This window comes from Rhinoderma darwinii, chromosome 9 (genome assembly GCF_050947455.1).
Source record: "Rhinoderma darwinii isolate aRhiDar2 chromosome 9, aRhiDar2.hap1, whole genome shotgun sequence".
NCBI classification, from domain to species: Eukaryota; Metazoa; Chordata; class Amphibia; order Anura; family Rhinodermatidae; genus Rhinoderma; species Rhinoderma darwinii.
Window position 1 is genome coordinate 38019042 of NC_134695.1, and position 17770 is coordinate 38036811.

Here is a 17770-nt window from a genome sequence, read left to right on the forward strand (position 1 = left end):
GGTCCTACAAAGGAAACCGGTTTTGACAACAATTAAAGACAACTACCTTTCACAACTGGTGCATAACCCAACAAGAGGGGAGGCACTTCTATACCTAACTTTAACCAACAGGCCAGATCTGGTATTAAAATTACAGGTTGGGTGTCATTTATTATGTTGTGGTCACGATTACCTAAGTTTTCATGCAACCTTTAATAAGATGTTTGGTAGAGTACCTATAAAAACACTAAACTTCAGAGAGGCCAATTTTCATGGTCTAAGGGATGACCTTAACCCCTTAATGACCAGGCCATTTTGCACGTTAATGACCAAGGATTATTTTTTGTTTTTTCACGGTCGCATTCCAAGAGTCGTAACTTTTTTTTTATTCCGTCGACATAGCCGTATAAGGGCTTGTTTTTTGCGGGACGAGTTGTATTTTGTAATTGTACCATTTTTAGATTAACTTTTATTAAATTTATTTTAGGAGAGAATTGAAAATAAGCAGCTATTCCAGCATTGATTTTCACGTTATAAATTTACGCCGTTTACTATGCAGCGTAAATAACATGTTAACTTTATTCTATGGGTCGGCACGATTACGGGGATACCAAATATGTAAAGGTTTTATATGTTTTCCTACGTTTGCACAATAAAAAGCCTTTTAGAAAAAAATTACTTGTTGTTGCATCGCCGCATTCCAAGAGCCGTAATTTTTTTATTTTTCCAATAATGTCAATGTGGCCGTACGTGGGCTTGATTTTTGCGGGCCAATGTGTAGTTTTCATTAGTACTATTTTGGGGTACATAGAATTTATAGATTAATTTTTATTTAATTTTTTATGGGGGGAATGGGAGAAAAGAGAGAATTTTGCCGTTGCGGCACTACCTAGGAGGGGGGCTGTTTGGCACTACCTGGGAGGGAGGCTGTGTGGCACTATCTACAGAGGGCACTTAATTTATGGGGGTACAAAATGGGGGCCTAATTTCTAAATGGGGCATAAACCGGGCCTAACGTCTATATGGGGGCACAAAGGGACGTTTTCTGCCATTTTACTGCCGCCGTGAGTTCCCCCGCAAAGGGGCCTACTAAGACTGTGTCGCCCAAGGGCCCACATAAACCTGAAGCTGGCACTGTCCAAACCCTTATAAGATCCTTCACTATTTGTGACCTATTTTTCATACAATGGCCATATCAATTCATTGATTCCATACAGTAGACAGTGTAATGATTCATAAGTCATAATGTGACATATACCCTACGGACACGGCCTAGGAGCTGTGATATCAGTTGTCTGGATGCCAGTGAGCAAAATGTAATACATTACCTGTAAAAACTGCAGAATTAGGCTGGATTCACACGAGGGTGTGTGTTTTGCGCGCGCAAAAGGCACTTGTGTCATCACCATATAATGCGTGGCTGCGTGATTTTCGCGCAGCCGCCATCATTATGCCACTCTGTTTGCAAACAGAAAAACACGTGGTGCTTTTCTGTTTTCAATCATACTTTTGACTGCTGTTGCGCGAAATGACTTTAATGGGTGCGTGATGCGCGAGAAGCGCAGAAATATATAACATGTCGTGAGTTTTACGCAGCCGACACCCGCTGCGTAAAAATCACGGACTGTCTGCACGACCCCATAGACTAATATAGGTCCGTGCGAGGCGCGTGAAAATCACGCGCGTTGCACGGACGTATATCACGTTCGTCTGAATAAGCCCTTACAATGATTAATTATCAGCACACTGACAGTATGATTAGTAATAGAAACATTTCCATGGTTAAGTGGTGCAATATAAAGTACACTAATAATTCCATACAAACATTACAATACCAACCTTCAGTATAAGAAAATATGGATAGGCCAGCAATAAATGACCCCCATATGTATATATACAGTGATGTTATTATCAGGTTAATGGAGTGGATTATTCAAAGGTGAGACTACAGAAATTTCTAAACTGAAGTTCCCCAATGACTACATTGCAGAGATGACCACTGAATTCCATTTTGTTAACCTCATTAGCTGCCATACCTGCCTGCACTGTATTGTTTTCCCATAGGTTACACAGCAGTCTGGCAACCACGGTGTTAAACTGATCAGCTAGAATTGTGACTCAGGCTGCAAAATTTGTCTACAAGGCAATGCTCCATGATCTCATATCCTCTGCAGACAAGCTCCTGGTATGGCCATGAGGTCAGTGTTATAATCACCAGACAACTACACCTATTGTATTGTCAGGCCCACCTTGTGCAACCAGGGTGGTTAAGAGAATGTGGAGTGGAGTTTTTTAATATAAATAATTTAGGGCTTGTGAACTCTCAGTTAATTTGCTGACTTAAAAAAATATATATATATCCAATTATTCATTATTTAAACTGTTTAATTTGAGGTAAGGCTCCACTGTAGTGGCATTCCCTAGTATCATAGTATCGTGATGCGTTACAATTTAGGCATCATATCCTATAAGGAGAGGACATATTTTAAATGCCGTTTTTACTTTTATTATTTTACTTGGAAAAGTTGAAACCGCTCCCAGAAGGAAAAGAGGGATACAAGAGAGCTTCATTCTTATTTCGGGGATCATGAGAACCACGTGATAGATGCAGTGTGTGAACCCATCCTATAGAAACTGCACTAGAGTATAGGCCATGAGAGTTTTCATTCATTAGTATCAATGTATCCTCTGTCAGAGGAGCAGAACAAGGGCATGCCGGATTCCACGGTTCTGTGGCAACATGGACACCACTGGATCTGCGCGGAGGCCCCTAATGGAGCCTCCAACGCAAATGTGAATAGGCCCTAACACGCTGTGGTTTTGGAGATCATGTGGGTCATTTCACTGGCAAATGAGGAAACTACAAAAAATATATATATTTTTAAATTTGCCCTGTCGTTCCGAAACAATGTAAAACCCTGAAGATTTACAACCCAATCATGTGAAGGGTCTAGCCATGATTCAGCAACACCAACTACATCGATATGCTCCTTATATTGAAATAAAGAGTTGTCTCACTAAAGATATAGATGGCATATGGCTAGGATATTTTCTCTTTGGGAGACAGCCACCTAGCAACAGCTGATGGGTACAGGCGTCCAGCATTCTAAATTGCATCTGAAAAGTAATTTAATGCAGGGCGTAACCCGACGCGACCGAAAACCACGTTGGCGCTGTTGTCAAATTGCTTGTTAATGGTCGCGTGGTGTTATGGGGAAAACACCTTCAGCTATGACTCAACCTGTACGTTTCTGACCGTTTTTGTGAGAGAAAATATTTAATTATTTTATTTTTTTGCAATGAAAACAAAATGTATTTGGCAGTGTCCGGGCTACATAGTACCCAATTTATACACCATCTGAAGCTGTGCCCCTGTTATTTATTTTATTCTGGATATATGTTGGGTGCTTGTAGCAGAATGATGTTGTCTTTGATTTAGAACTGTAAAGTGAAGGTGTACGTGTATTATTTTGGTTCATTCCATGACTAAGGGCCTGTTCACATCAGCGTTCATGGGTTCTGCTAGACCTTTCCGGTCTGACGGAAGCCATGAAGGGAAGGGTGACGCTGATGTGAATACACCCTAATGCTGTAACGCGACGTTTTGCGTGCACAAAATGCACTTAACAGCTCCGTGTGGCCTCCGCATATGGCGCGCGCTATCATTATGACACTCCATTTGGATGTTTGTAAACGGAAAAGCACGTGGTGCTTTTCTGTTTTCATTCATCCTTTTCACAGCTGTTGCGCGAATCACGCAGTTCGCACGGAAGTGCTTCCGTGTGGCATGCGTGGTTTTCACGCACCCTTTGACTTCAATGGGTGCGTGATGCGTGAAAAACGCCCAAAGAACGGACATGTCGTTGCACGGACGTATATCCCGATCGTCTGAATAAGCCCTTCGTGTCAGTTCACACAAAGCAGATTTGTTGAGGAGAAACAACCCCATTCAAAAGCATGGAACTTATTTTCAGTCGCTAAAAGTTTTGCAACAAATCTGCCGAGTGTGAACTTATCCTTAAGGTGGAGTCATAGCGGATTATGTTGCAGAAATTTTTATGACTAATAATCAGTACCATTCATCTGAATATGGTTGTTTCTGCAGCATGCGCATGGAATTCTGCAAGTTCTCATCATATGAATGGAGCTGATTTTCAATCACAGATATTTCTGTAGAAAAATCTGCTGTGTGTGACTTAACCCTAAGGGTCAGTTCACTCCCGGGAACCGATGAAGTGACAGAAAAAGCCCTCTCCGTCTGTAGCCACTGAAATGCCGCGGTCACTATTGACCGCAGCATCTAAGTGGTTAAACGGCCAGGATCAGCGGTAGCTCGGATCCTAGCTATTGCAGCAGGATGTTGGCTGTATATCACCCACTGCAGATGGCACTGGCACAGCTCATGTGCCATCCGTTACATTATATAGCGTTCAATAGACTCTAGTAATGATATTCCCATTTGCGCAAAGGGTTAAGGGTGGTTTCACATGCAGCAGATTTTGATGAAATTTCTGCGACTGAAAATCAATTCCATTTATCTAAATTAAACTTGAAGAAATCCATGTGCATGCTGCAGAAACAACCCCATTAATATGAATGGAGCAGATTTTCAGTCACAAAATCTGCTGCATGTGAAGCCACCCTAAGGCCAGGTTCCCACGTAGCGTAAACGCTGCGGAATCTCTGCAACGGAATTCTATGCAGAAATTCCGCAGCATTTACACTAGCAGCAAAGTAGATGAGATTTTGAAAATCTAATGCCCACGCTGTGGAAAAAAATATAATTTTATGAATTAAATGGTACCATATACTGTAATGTACAACTGGTTCCACACAAAAGACAAGCCCTCAAATAAATGCAGTACATAGCCATAAAAAATAAAATAAAAAATGATGGCTGACGGAATGCATGGAGGCAAAAACTATGAGTGCAGTCTGATAAAACAACACAGGGCTGCGGGGAGCTACAGGTTCCTTGATGTTGCCAGGCTAATCTGTTCACAAAATACTGACTGCTGGTTACTGACATCCAGAAGAGGCTGGACGCAGCTGCAGGCTTAAGGGAAGCCGACATGACCGTCCTGGTAGGGAAAGGGTTAATGTTATGAGGTGAGGGAAAGTTGAAGGAGCTGAAGGAGGGACGGGGAGGAGTTAAGGGGGACGGGGGGGCCGTTACTGCGCTTCCCGCTGTTTCTCGGCATTGAGCCGGAAGCAGCGGGAGGAGTAACACACACTAAGCAAAGCTCCCCGTTGCCCGGTTTTTTAGTAATGGCAGAGGCCCTGATTTTAGAGCGGCTGCGTGCCGCTACTGTGCACCACGGTCCCGGATGGCTGGAGGAGACCGTGGCTGCATTAACGCGGATCCCGGACGCCGTTTCGCCACGCCGGGCACGGCGTTCGGGGTCTGTTGTAAGGGACAGGCTCCCCTCCCCCGGCCCCCTTACGAGCATGGCTATGGCGGCGGGGGGGGAGTCGGCAACAACCGCTCCTGCGCTGGGCAGGCAGAGAGCGGTGCCAGGGGTGACGGCGATGCAGGCTGTGTCGACCCGTCCCTCTCGGCGGTCCCGACCTCCAGAGCGCCTTAGTCCGGAGGTAGTCCCGCGGACACGGCGTCGCAGAGGGAGCCCGATCCCGGACGCTGCAGGCCAGGCAGCTGGGAGGACCGCCCCTTCCCAGGCCCTGCGTCCTGGCAGGAATCCCAGGCCGCGACGGGGTCCGGCGGTAAGCAGGGAGTCGCAGGCTGGGCTCCCTGTCACCCCTCCCCCATCAGATGGAAGATGTCGAGAGCAAGGTACGGCCGCCCCGCATGGTGATGTTCCGGCCAGGGGGCAGGCTTCGTCAGGATCGTCTAGACGGGCGACTAGATCTGCAGCGACGTCGAGGCAACAGGTCCGGTCGGAAGTCTGGGTCCCGGCGGTCGGGCGGCAGGTTGCCGGCCCATCGGTCAGCGCGTCCTCATCCCCTTTCCGAAGATGTCGTTGGGAGGGACAGTCGTCGGCGAGAGAAGAATTGGAGGAAGGTGAACTGGACGTGTATCGTCGAGGTCAGGATGGTCCGGCTGACGGGAACACAGCGCCTGTGCAGCCCGGTGAGTGTATAACTCCATTATTGTCTTATCCAGCGATTTTTATGTCGGGTGTCGGCGGGGGGGCTGCTAGCATAGCATCGGGGGCCGGTAGTGGCGCGGGCGGACGCGACGGAGCGGGTTTGGCAGATTTAGTGGGTTGCTTACGGGAGCTGGTGGGGCGCCTGGATAGGGCCGCGGCGCCGGTAGTAACGGAAGTGTCCCCTGCGGTAGTTTGGGAAGGCCCCAGGGACGTGGGATCGTTGCAGGCGCGTCCTGTGGTGGCGGTTAGAGAGGCGGTCGCGGTGTCGGTACAGACTGAGGCACAGAAGGACGGCGATCGAGTGCGCATGGATGATCGTGCTCGGGGGGAGGTGTATGTTTGTTTTGAGGGTCCGTTGGGGGCGCATTTAAAGCAGGAGGTGCGTGATCGGATCTGGAAAGATGAATATGTTGAAATTTTTTCTCTCTTGCCGCTGGCTAAATTTAATTTGGATAAGAGCAAGCAGGATGAGAGTAAAAAGGACGAGGAGGAACGGCGGCGGTATAGGCTTATCCCGCAGACGTTCGTTAATTGGTCGCAGGCGTTCGCCATATTGGCTAGTGTGATAGGGGAAAAGGCGCCGGAAAATTGTTCGGCGTTATTTTGTTATTTTGATGCTATTGGGGAGGCTCATAGGGCGTATGGGGGTCAGGCGTGGCTGCGATATGATGAGCAATTCCGTCAGCGGAAGGCGGTTCGGCCGGCGATTCGGTGGGACCAGAAGGATATTGCTCTCTGGTTACGGGTTACGGCTCCGGTTAGGCAGCCCTTTCCCGGGAGCGGTGGCCAGGGAGGCCAGTCTAGTCAGAGTGGACAAAGCGGCGGGGGAAAGGCGGGGTTTTGCTGGCAATTCAATGAAGGCCAGTGCAAGTTCGGGGCCACGTGCAAGTTCAAGCACGTGTGCTCCGAGTGTAATGGTGCATCACACGGGGCGGCAAAATGTCTGCGAAAAAAGAGGTCAGGGAACCAGCACGGGGCTGGTCAAGGGGGTGTCGCCGGTGAGGGTGGAAAGGATGGCCCCTTATCTAAGTGAGTATCCGGATAGGGCGGCAGCTAAGTTGCTTTATGAAGGGTTTAGTGTTGGTTTTGTTATTCCTCCGCCTCCTTATGAGGTTCCGGTTACGCGGAGAAATTTAAAATCGGCTTACTTGCAGGCGGAAGTCGTGTCGGAAAAGTTGTTAAAAGAAGTTTCGTTGGGGCGCATGTCGGGGCCATTTGGGGAGGCGCCGGTGAAAGATTTAGTTGTGTCCCCTTTGGGTATTGTCCCTAAACGCGAGCCCGGAAAGTTTCGTTTGATTCAACATTTATCGTATCCCAAAGGTTCGTCGGTAAATGACGGGATTGATCACGAGTTGTGTTCCGTAGTTTATACCTCATTCGATAAGGCGGTGGGGTTAGTGCGGGCTGCGGGTCCGGGGGCGCTGCTAGCAAAAACCGACATCGAGGCGGCGTTCAGGTTGTTGCCGGTCCATCCAGAAAGCCAACGGCTGTTGGGTTGTTTTTGGAATGGGGCCTTTTACGTGGATCGGTGCCTTCCGATGGGGTGTTCTCTTTCTTGTGCATACTTCGAGGCGTTTAGTAGCTTCGTGGAGTGGGTAACGAGGGGAGTATCCGGGGTCGATTCGTTGATCCATTACTTAGATGATTTTTTGTGCGTTGGCCCGGGGGGTTCGCCGGTTTGCGGTAACTTGCTTCATGCCCTGCAGAAGGTGGCGAGGGATTTTGGGATCCCTTTGGCGCCGGAAAAAACGGAGGGCCCGGTAGCGACGATTTGTTTCTTGGGAATCGAAATTGACTCGGTGGCAATGGAGTGTCGGCTCCCGGCGGATAAGTTGGGTGCTTTGAGGCTGGAGGTGCGACGGGCTTGTAGAAGGAAGAAAATGTCGCTGCGGGAGCTTCAGTCGCTGCTGGGGAAGTTGAATTTCGCATGCCGGATTATGCCGATGGGGAGGGTGTTTGGTAGAAGGTTGGCGGCGGCAACGGCGGGAGTGCGGGCGCCGCATCATTTTGTGCGGCTCAAGGAGGAGCACCGAGCTGATCTTCAGGTTTGGGATGACTTCTTGGGCCAGTACAATGGTCGCTCGCTATGGATGGCCCCAGCGCAGGATACGAGTGATCTGAATATTTTCACGGATGCGGCTGGGGCGGGTGGCTTTGGAGCTTACGGGGGAGGTCCGTGGTGCGCAGGTCAATGGCCGGCTAGCTGGGTGTCCAGTGGATTGACGCGGAATCTGGCCCTGCTCGAGCTGTTTCCCATCGTGGTGGCGGCTACCATTTGGGGGGACAGGCTCAGGGATAAGAAGGTCCGTTTTTACTGCGACAACATGGGGGTGGTGCTTGCCATTAATAACATCACGGCGTCCTCTCCTCCGGTAGTTCAATTGTTGCGACATTTAGTGTTGGTGTGTTTGTCGTTGAACGCGTGGGTGGTGGCGGTGCATGTCCCGGGTGTACGGAATTGTGTTGCTGATGCTCTTTCTCGCTCGCAGTGGGACCGGTTTCGGCAATTGGCCCCGGGAGCGGAACGTCTCGGTTTGGCTTGTCCGGATCATCTATGGGATCTGGTATCGGTCCCGTAGAGCAGCTGTTACAAAGGTCTTTGGCGCGCACGACGTGGAGTGCTTATGCTGCTTGTTGGAGGCAGTGGGAGGAGTGGGTAAGAGAGTTGGGTGATGTCAATACGGATAGAGACAGGTTGGTGGCACTTTTGTATTGGTTAGGGCGGTTCATTAGCATCGGTATGTCGTTCTTCAGATGAAAGGGATTTGTTTCGGTTGGCTTTTTCGTTGGCGTTCTTCGGAGCATTTAGAATAGGTGAGTTGGTGTCGCCAAGTACTAAACAGGCAGGGGGGCTGAGATCTGGGGAGGTGAGCCTTTTTGCAGATCGGCTGGAGGTATGGTTGCGTAGATCAAAAACTGACCAATTAGGGAAGGGAAAACTGATAGTTTTGTTCGCTCTCCCGGGGTCGGTCATGTGCCCAGTAGAGTGCATGCGGGGTTTTTACAAAAAACAGGGGGTCTCCAGATTTGCCTTTGTTACGTCATGTGGACGGGTCGTTCTTGTCCAGGTTTCAGTTTGGAGCTGTTTTTAAAAAAATGTTGACGGCGGTGGGGGTTGCGGCAGGCTCATATTCATCTCATTCCTTCCGGATTGGCGCAGCAACGGAAGCAGGGCGCTGGGGGTTGGATGATGAGGGGGTGAGGCGTATTGGTCGTTGGGAGTCTAAAAGGTTTAAGTCCTATGTCCGCCCCCATATGTTGTAATTTTGTTGTTTATGCTTGCGAATGTTATATGGTGGTGCCTAACTGTGTTTTCCGTTTCAGATTCGCCTCCTTGTCTGGTGTGGTTGATGGGTCATTCGTACGTGCACTGGGGGGCTTTGAGGGCGGACGTCCGCCCGGATGGTCGCCAGTTGCGCATTCCGCGACAGGATGCGGTTGTGCATTGGCTGGGGTTTAGAGGTATGTCGTGGAACAGGGTGTTGGCGGAATTCCAGACATGTGTGCGGCTTGATAGGGTTCCGGAGGTTTTAGTGTTGCACGTGGGTGGGAATGACTTAGGAGTCCGCCCTTTTCGTGAGTTGGTGCGGGATATCAAACATGATTTGTTGTGTTTGTGGGTATCTTATCCCAAGTTGGTGGTAGTGTGGTCGGACATAGTCCCAAGGAAGCATTGGCGGTTAGCTAGATCGGTGGAGAGAGTCAATAAGGCTCGGATAAAAGTTAACCGGGCGGTGTCCCGTTTTGTGGCGAAGAACGGGGGCATTTGCGTGAGGCATAGGGATTTGGAGTCAGGATTGGGGAATTTCTGGAGAAGTGACGGGGTTCATCTGACCGAGGTTGGCATTGATATTTGGAGCTTGGCTATAGCAGAAGGCATAGAAAGGGCGGTGGTGGTGTGGAGGAACTCACAGGCTTAAGGTGGTCAAGGCCTGTTTCGCGGTGGCGGGGGGAGTCCTTGAGGCCAGTCAGTACAAAATGGTGGGGGGGTCGCATCGGGGGTATGCGTCCCCCAAAAAAGGTACATGGTTGAAGACTTCATCGGGTGTTATCCCTTTGAAGTGGTCTTCTGGTAGAAGGTATGTCACTTGAAGGCTTCATCGGGTGTTATCCCTTTGAAGTGGACTTCTAGTGGTCGGTATATCACTTGAGGGCTTCATCGGGTGTTATCCCCTTGAAGTGGACTTCTAGTGGTTGGAGCCATCTGCAGAGGTGAACGGTGCTTCCGAGCTGGTTTACGGCTGGAGGTAATTAGTGGTTTGCAGATGGCTAATTCGGTGTGTTCTTGAAAGGAACATCTGAAGGGGCTTCAAGGACTTCCTCTGCTCGGGTTAATGTTAACGTTTAATTGTTATTTATGATTCTGACCCATGTTGGGTCATGTGAATTATTAGAAGGAATTCTCTGGTGGATTCCTAACTAGTTATCCGAATGTTTCGGATTTAAATTGTTTTTATAAAACTGTGAAATTAATAAACGGCTGCTGTGGCCATTTCACATCCAACCTCGGTGTCATGTGTCGTTACTAAATGGGGGTGGGGGATAGTATGGTCTAAGGTTAACACACGACTCTACCTAGGCAGGTCAAGAAGAGGCTGGACGCAGCTGCAGGCTTAAGGGAAGCCGACATGACCGTCCTGGTAGGGAAAGGGTTAATGTTATGAGGTGAGGGAAAGTTGAAGGAGCTGAAGGAGGGACGGGGAGGAGTTAAGGGGGACGGGGGGGCCGTTACTGCGCTTCCCGCTGTTTCTCGGCATTGAGCCGGAAGCAGCGGGAGGAGTAACACACACTAAGCAAAGCTCCCACCCTCCCACCCTTGTTTTGTTACTCCTTAGGTCTTATGTACGTCCGTCTATGAGCGTTGTGTGTTATTTTGTGTGCTTATTTAACATGTTTTTCTTTTTTCCGGAGTAGGTTCTGTTGTCATGGCAGCTGGCGGGGGGAGTCCTTGAGGCCAGTCAGTACAAAATGGTGGGGGGGTCGCATCGGGGGTATGCGTCCCCCAAAAAAGGTACATGGTTGAAGACTTCATCGGGTGTTATCCCTTTGAAGTGGTCTTCTGGTAGAAGGTATGTCACTTGAAGGCTTCATCGGGTGTTATCCCTTTGAAGTGGACTTCTAGTGGTCGGTATATCACTTGAGGGCTTCATCGGGTGTTATCCCCTTGAAGTGGACTTCTAGTGGTTGGAGCCATCTGCAGAGGTGAACGGTGCTTCCGAGCTGGTTTACGGCTGGAGGTAATTAGTGGTTTGCAGATGGCTAATTCGGTGTGTTCTTGAAAGGAACATCTGAAGGGGCTTCAAGGACTTCCTCTGCTCGGGTTAATGTTAACGTTTAATTGTTATTTATGATTCTGACCCATGTTGGGTCATGTGAATTATTAGAAGGAATTCTCTGGTGGATTCCTAACTAGTTATCCGAATGTTTCGGATTTAAATTGTTTTTATAAAACTGTGAAATTAATAAACGGCTGCTGTGGCCATTTCACATCCAACCTCGGTGTCATGTGTCGTTACTAAATGGGGGTGGGGGATAGTATGGTCTAAGGTTAACACACGACTCTACCTAGGCAGGTCATGTACTCTGTAAATAGGTCACAGTCTATTGGTTTTCTTAAATAACTTGTAGACTCCTTCATTATCTTAACCCTCCCGCTGCTAAATGGAGTGAGTTTGATAATAACCGTATAATAACAGTAGTAAGGGAGTTGGTAGGTGATTGCACAGGGAGATATGGTGACCAGTATTTTTAATCGTGAAATGTAACCTTTACATACCTATTATACAATAAAACCGACCAAGTAGTCAATGTGTGCTAAACATCTGCACTCAAGATTATATATGTCCGTTTACGATAAATTGGACAGAGTTCGCGTCATTTCAGGGACAGCAGTAGTCACTTCTGTGCAAATGCTCTGTCCATTTGGTTGTGGGAAATTCCCTGTCCCTTTGCCCACATTGTGGCCCCCCAAAGTTGCAGTTTTGTCCCTATAATGTCCCTGCAGTTTCTTATGTGTGCTCACATAACCTCTGGTAGGTAAACCTATGGTTTGACTGTGTTCTTGCATTTGCTGCTATGTGTTTAATGTCTGCACTGTTTTTGGATCTTCCAGTCTATAGTTTATATTTAATCTACATGGCAAGGCATAGAGGAAAGATCATTGATTACGCCTTTCATCATCAGTGAGATTTACTTCCTTGCTCTAGTCTAATGTGTGTCTTTATGTTATTATTTTGCCAGCTACACTCCCCATGTGTGGAATGTAGCGTTAACAAAATGAATTTCGGACTTCCAATATTTCAGTAATGAAATGCAGCATTTTATATTGTTTTGCTTTTGAAGTGATTTATATACCTATGTCAATTGCAAATGGGGTGATGAGGGCAGAGTCAGCATTTTTACATTTCACTAACCACACACTAGGATCAAGCATTAAATGGTAATTGGAACCGAGGTTGTTGGACAAGCTCTATCTTCTGCACATAAACTACACAGGATTCACACTGGGACTGAAAAGCAGCCATACCATCTCACACTTTTTTTTTTTTTTTTGTTCCACTGCATTATGCAGCAATGTTATCTGCCCTCCTTTATAGAATCTCTTTAGGATCGAGCTGTACGTTTCCTATAAAAGAGGTGGGGGTGGTGGTATTGAGGTAGCGCCGGGGTATGTGGGGTTGTGGCTGCTTATTGTATGGATGGTGTTTTGTTCATAGTGGCTTGTCTGTAGGGGGTTGTGAGAATTGTGGTTGTATATTGTCTGTGGTGAGAAGGATTAAGTGGTGTTTTTCCTGCAGGAGAGTATACCAGACTTGTGTTTACAATAAATTTTTCAGATGTATGCCTCATTCTAAATCCACCACTTGTTATTCAGGCCACACCTCAAAAAGTAGAAGGCTCTAGACACCTTAGCTCTGTTTTTTTTTGTGTATTTGCTTCAGTGGCGGATTAAGTAGACCATGGGCCCTGGGCTGTTAACCAAACTTGGGCCCCCCTTCCTCACCGCCGCCCTGCCGCGCCGTAACTATTTTTGACACTACTTTTTTGGGCAAGCATTAACAGTGTTACGATTTCCCTTGTCACAGGGCTGTGTCCCTACATACTGACAGTATCACACTGTGCAGGGACACAACCTCCTGACAAGGGGAATTGTCTATCAGTCCTGGACTGCAGAAAGACTTTTTGTGAAATACAAGGATTCCTATAATAAACATGTCAGGAGAGGTGACAGATTCTCTATAAATCTAGTGACTCACAGGTGACGACGTCTCAGATTCTAGTAGTTTTTTTCCTCTTTTCTTCACCATCCGGTCCAGCGCTCATGACGACTTCTCCTGGCCATGACTCATTTCTGCAGAATTTGCCACTCAGACGTCTCCTCACTTTTCCAACATTTCCACACCTATAAACGAAAATAAAGTTATCATGGTGCCACATACTGTACCCCTAAATATAATAGCACCAAACACTGCGCGCCTGAATATAATACCACACACTGTAAAACACCATACACACAGCCCCTGTAGATATTACACACCCCCATAGATATCGCCATACACAGCCCCCTCTATATATCACACATCCTCCCCGTAGAGAGCGTTACACACAGCCCCATATAGATAAACTTTATGAATAAAAATTGTAAAATAGCAAAAAAGGTGTGTATAAAAACGATAAAAAACGAACCCTGCATTGTCTACGGAAAAAACGTCGCAAAAATCACGTCGTTTTTATTTATTTTTTATAAAAATGTGTGTTTGGTGCAACTTTGTAATTACGTTTTATTAAAAAATATTTTCACTTTTTGAGATACAGCTGCTTTGTATCCTGTATCCGTCAGGTCAGCAGGACTGACAGGATCAGTGACACGCAGGATCCACCTCAAATCTATCACATCGAAGATTATAATTTAGCGCAGGGCCCGTTTCACTGATCCCGTCAGTCCTGCTGACCTGATGGATACAGGATACAAAGCAGCTGTATCTCAAAAAGTGAAAATATTTTTTAATAAAACGTAATTACAAAGTTGCACCAAACACACATTTTTATAAAAAAGAAATAAAAACGACGTGATTTTTGCGACGTTTTTTCCGTAGACAATGCAGGTTTCTTTTTTTTTAGCGTTTTTATACACACCTTTTTTGCTATTTTAGAATTTTTATTCATAAAGTTTAAAAATAATAGTAAAAAAATAAGCTTTTTTACGTTTCAGCTATTTTTTTGGGTAATAACATAGTTTTACCCTAAAATAGACCTTTTATTTGTAATCGTCATTGTTTACCGTAAATGTTAATATATTACATGTCTATATTAGGGTAATTGGGTCAGCGCTTGCGTTACAACAATGATTGGCGGGGGGGACGGACGGTTTTTATTGGGGTGGGTATTTTATGTGTATTTATTATTTCATTTTTTTTGCACTTTACTTTCCTATTTTTTTATTACTGTGGTCTGTTCCTCAAAGGTCAAAAAAGACCTTTGGGGAACTTTATATATATTTTTTCTTTCTTTTACACCATGTTTTTCCCCTGTAACTGGAGCTGCACAGCAGCCCCAGTTACAGGGGAAATCAGCCCTCTCATAGTGACGATTGTCACTAATAGGGCTGTGCTGGGTCTAGTTAGACCCAGCAGCAGCCTGCCACTAACGGCACCCGGCGATCATGTGAACAGTCACATGATCACCGGGAGGAATAGAGACAGCGCCGCTGCTGCTGTCTCTATTCCTATACACAGCGTTCATTGAACGCTGTGTAAGAAGACATCGGAGAAGACAGAAGCAGCGAAAGCTGCTTCTGTCTTTTCCTCAGGGTCCCCGGCAGTCACTGACAGCCGGAGACCCGATCGCGCGGGCAGCAAGTTAAAACCCGAGCCGTAGAAAGTCTATGGCTCGGGTTTTAAGGACCCGTCCCTGACCGCTGGCCGTAAAAATACAGCCAGCGGTCGGGAACCAGTTGGGAAGGAGGATAAGCCTGCTGTACTGACCTCAGCGCCGGTGACCGACCGTCTTGCAGATTCGGAGTAACAGAACAGCCGTCCCTCGCTGTTCTGTTACTCAATGGCGGCGGCCCGCACTTGTCAGGGAGGCGTGTCCTACCCCTTTCCCGGCCAATTCCCTGCTCCTCCCCTCATCTTCGTTAGTTAGCAGCGCTAGCGCGCTGAATAAGTAACTTTGCAAGATGATGTGCGGTTCGGGCTGCCATGGGCCCCCTGGGAGCCTCGGGCCCCGGGCGGCCGCCCGAATCGCCCATATGATAATCCGCCACTGATTTGCTTCCTAAATTAAAAATTTACGGGGGTTGTCCCACTATAGACATTTATCCCCTACTCACAGGATTGGGTGATAAATGCCTGATCGCTGGAGGGCCCACCATTTGGACTTTCATTAAACACTAGAACAGGGATCCCGAGAAACCTCACTGCACCACCCGCAATGGGGAGTAGATTAAATAGAGCGGCAGTAGAGCATGCGCCTTGCTGCTTAATTCAATGTCTATGGTTCTGATGGAAACAGCCGAGTGATCTACTCTGTTGTCATTGCTAGTCCCATAAACTTTGAATGGTCTGGCAACGCGCATGCACTACCACCACTCCATTTAAAGTTCTTTTCATTGAAGTCTTGCAGTGGGTCCCAGCGGTGGGGCCCCCCAGCAATTCGACATTTATTACCTATACTGTGAATAGGCAATAAATGACTATTGTGGGGATACCCTTTTAAGAATTCTTCATTAAAAATGTCCTACAATTTTGCTGCTGTGAAGTCTGTGTAACTCCTGTACATAGCTGGCTGACATAGATCAGACAGCACACTGCTCACATCCAGCATGTATCACTGGGAGGAAGATACCCACATGAAAAAAGTCTGCAAATGGTATATCAGGGGTTCTGAAAATCAATGCAGATTACAGCCTGAATCTAAATGCAACAAGAATTTAAAGGTGAATAAAAATTATTTACTTAGTAATTAATGTTATATAATTTGGTTGTGCTTTACACTAGTGACAGATGACCGTCGTTCACAGCCTACATGATGTTATTTTTGTATTTTCAGCTTATTGCAAATGCCATTATATTCCTCTGTGGAAATCTCATGGGAGCCTTTCACAAATACCATATGCAGGATGCCTCCAGGGACCTGTACAGCTACACAGTGAAATGCATTCGGGTAAAGATGAAACTGGAGATGCAAAAGAGGCAGCAGGTGAGAAATCATTGTTAATGAGATGTCATTTATTATAAACATATAGTGTGACAACTACTTTTATGACCAAAACCAACTTAAGGGGTTAGTCTGACAAGGACAGCCCCTGCCCATGTACGCTACTAGGGCATAGAGGAGGGGTCCCCGCTTGAAACCCGCCTCCTATGAGCAAGAGTGGAGAGACGCTGTTAAAGAGCAGATCTCGCTCTGGCGGACTGAGCCCTCCATCCTATTACATGGTTGGCCATTCATCTCAATGGCCACACATAATACTATATTTCCAATGCTGCTTCTCCTGACAATAACAGCTGATTCTATTTTAAAAAAAGTTGTCATTGCGAGACAATCTTTTTAACCAGTAACATATACGTATTTTTAGGAGGTGGAAGACACTATATATATATATATATATATATATATATATATATATTCTCAATCGTCCATTTTATACATTTTTCTAATAACTCCTAAAGTCAAGTCGTTCCAAAGTTGCGACATGTTCCCTTGTAATGAAAATGTTGACCTGTAGTTCTAAAAGAAAGGTGGAAAATTGTGATCATTGTGCATGTTTTTTTATTTATTGATAACCAATGCATGCAATAATAAACCTATAAATCTATACTGTAAATTTACCATTGGTGATTTATGTAAGTAAAATACTGGTTTCTTGGTCTTAAATTGGATCCTAAATCCAGGACCATGATTCAGTGTAAAAAAAGAAGTGTCATATTTTATCTAGCTAAGAGCTCCACTGGCCTCTGTGTGGGAACAGTTTGATTACTACCCTTGTAGGTGGGTAAAATCGCTACTTTTTAGCTCATGGGGTTTAATAATAGGGCAAAACTTACAATGTTAAGAATCTGCCACAGGTCACTGAATTACTGAAAGAGCTGCACTTAAGTACAGTTCTCGGTTGGATTGCACTTTCACAAGTAGAAAAGTACACATGGACTCTAATGACAGAAAAAAAAAGTATTAACTGGTTGAGGACCGCCCACTGTATGTATATAGCGGGCAGTCTAGGTCTTTTAAGCTTGCGTAATAGTACGGCGTAGATTTAGTTTTGCTGCCTCAGCGATCGGGCAACTGAATGTCCAGTTCCCGTAAGTTAGGCACTACTGGTGACCCTGGAGAAAAGACCGAAGATTAAAAAAAATAAAAGTAAAAAAACAAATTAAATAAAAATTGCAAATAAAATACCCTCCGATGCATTTCTGCAATTCCAGGCTTTCATTGATACTATCGATTTGCTTCTGCAGCCGCAGGATTTTTTTATGCTATTGGTAAGACTACATGACGACATTGGCCGCGACACAGGTCGAACAACCAAAGATCGCTGTCTGCCCTTTTGTGCATTGCACGTAATCAAAGTGCATGTGACCGTGTTGCGACCCGCAGGTTGCCGAGACTGATACCCGACAGTCGCAAGAAATCCAAACCAACTGGATTTGTCGCAACTGTTGGGTCGTAGCAAATATTATGGA

General features: G+C 46.4%; 1 protein-coding gene across 1 annotated transcript in view; it reads left to right on the top strand.

Annotated features, from left to right (window-relative positions):
- ADCY7 (adenylate cyclase 7) overlaps positions 1-17770 on the top strand; it is a 96365-nt gene that overhangs the window by 47821 nt on the left and 30774 nt on the right. The window contains exon 4 of the mRNA XM_075837522.1: positions 16137-16286. Coding sequence (XP_075693637.1) covers positions 16137-16286 — 150 coding nt within the window. The remainder of the gene's footprint in view (positions 1-16136; positions 16287-17770) is intronic.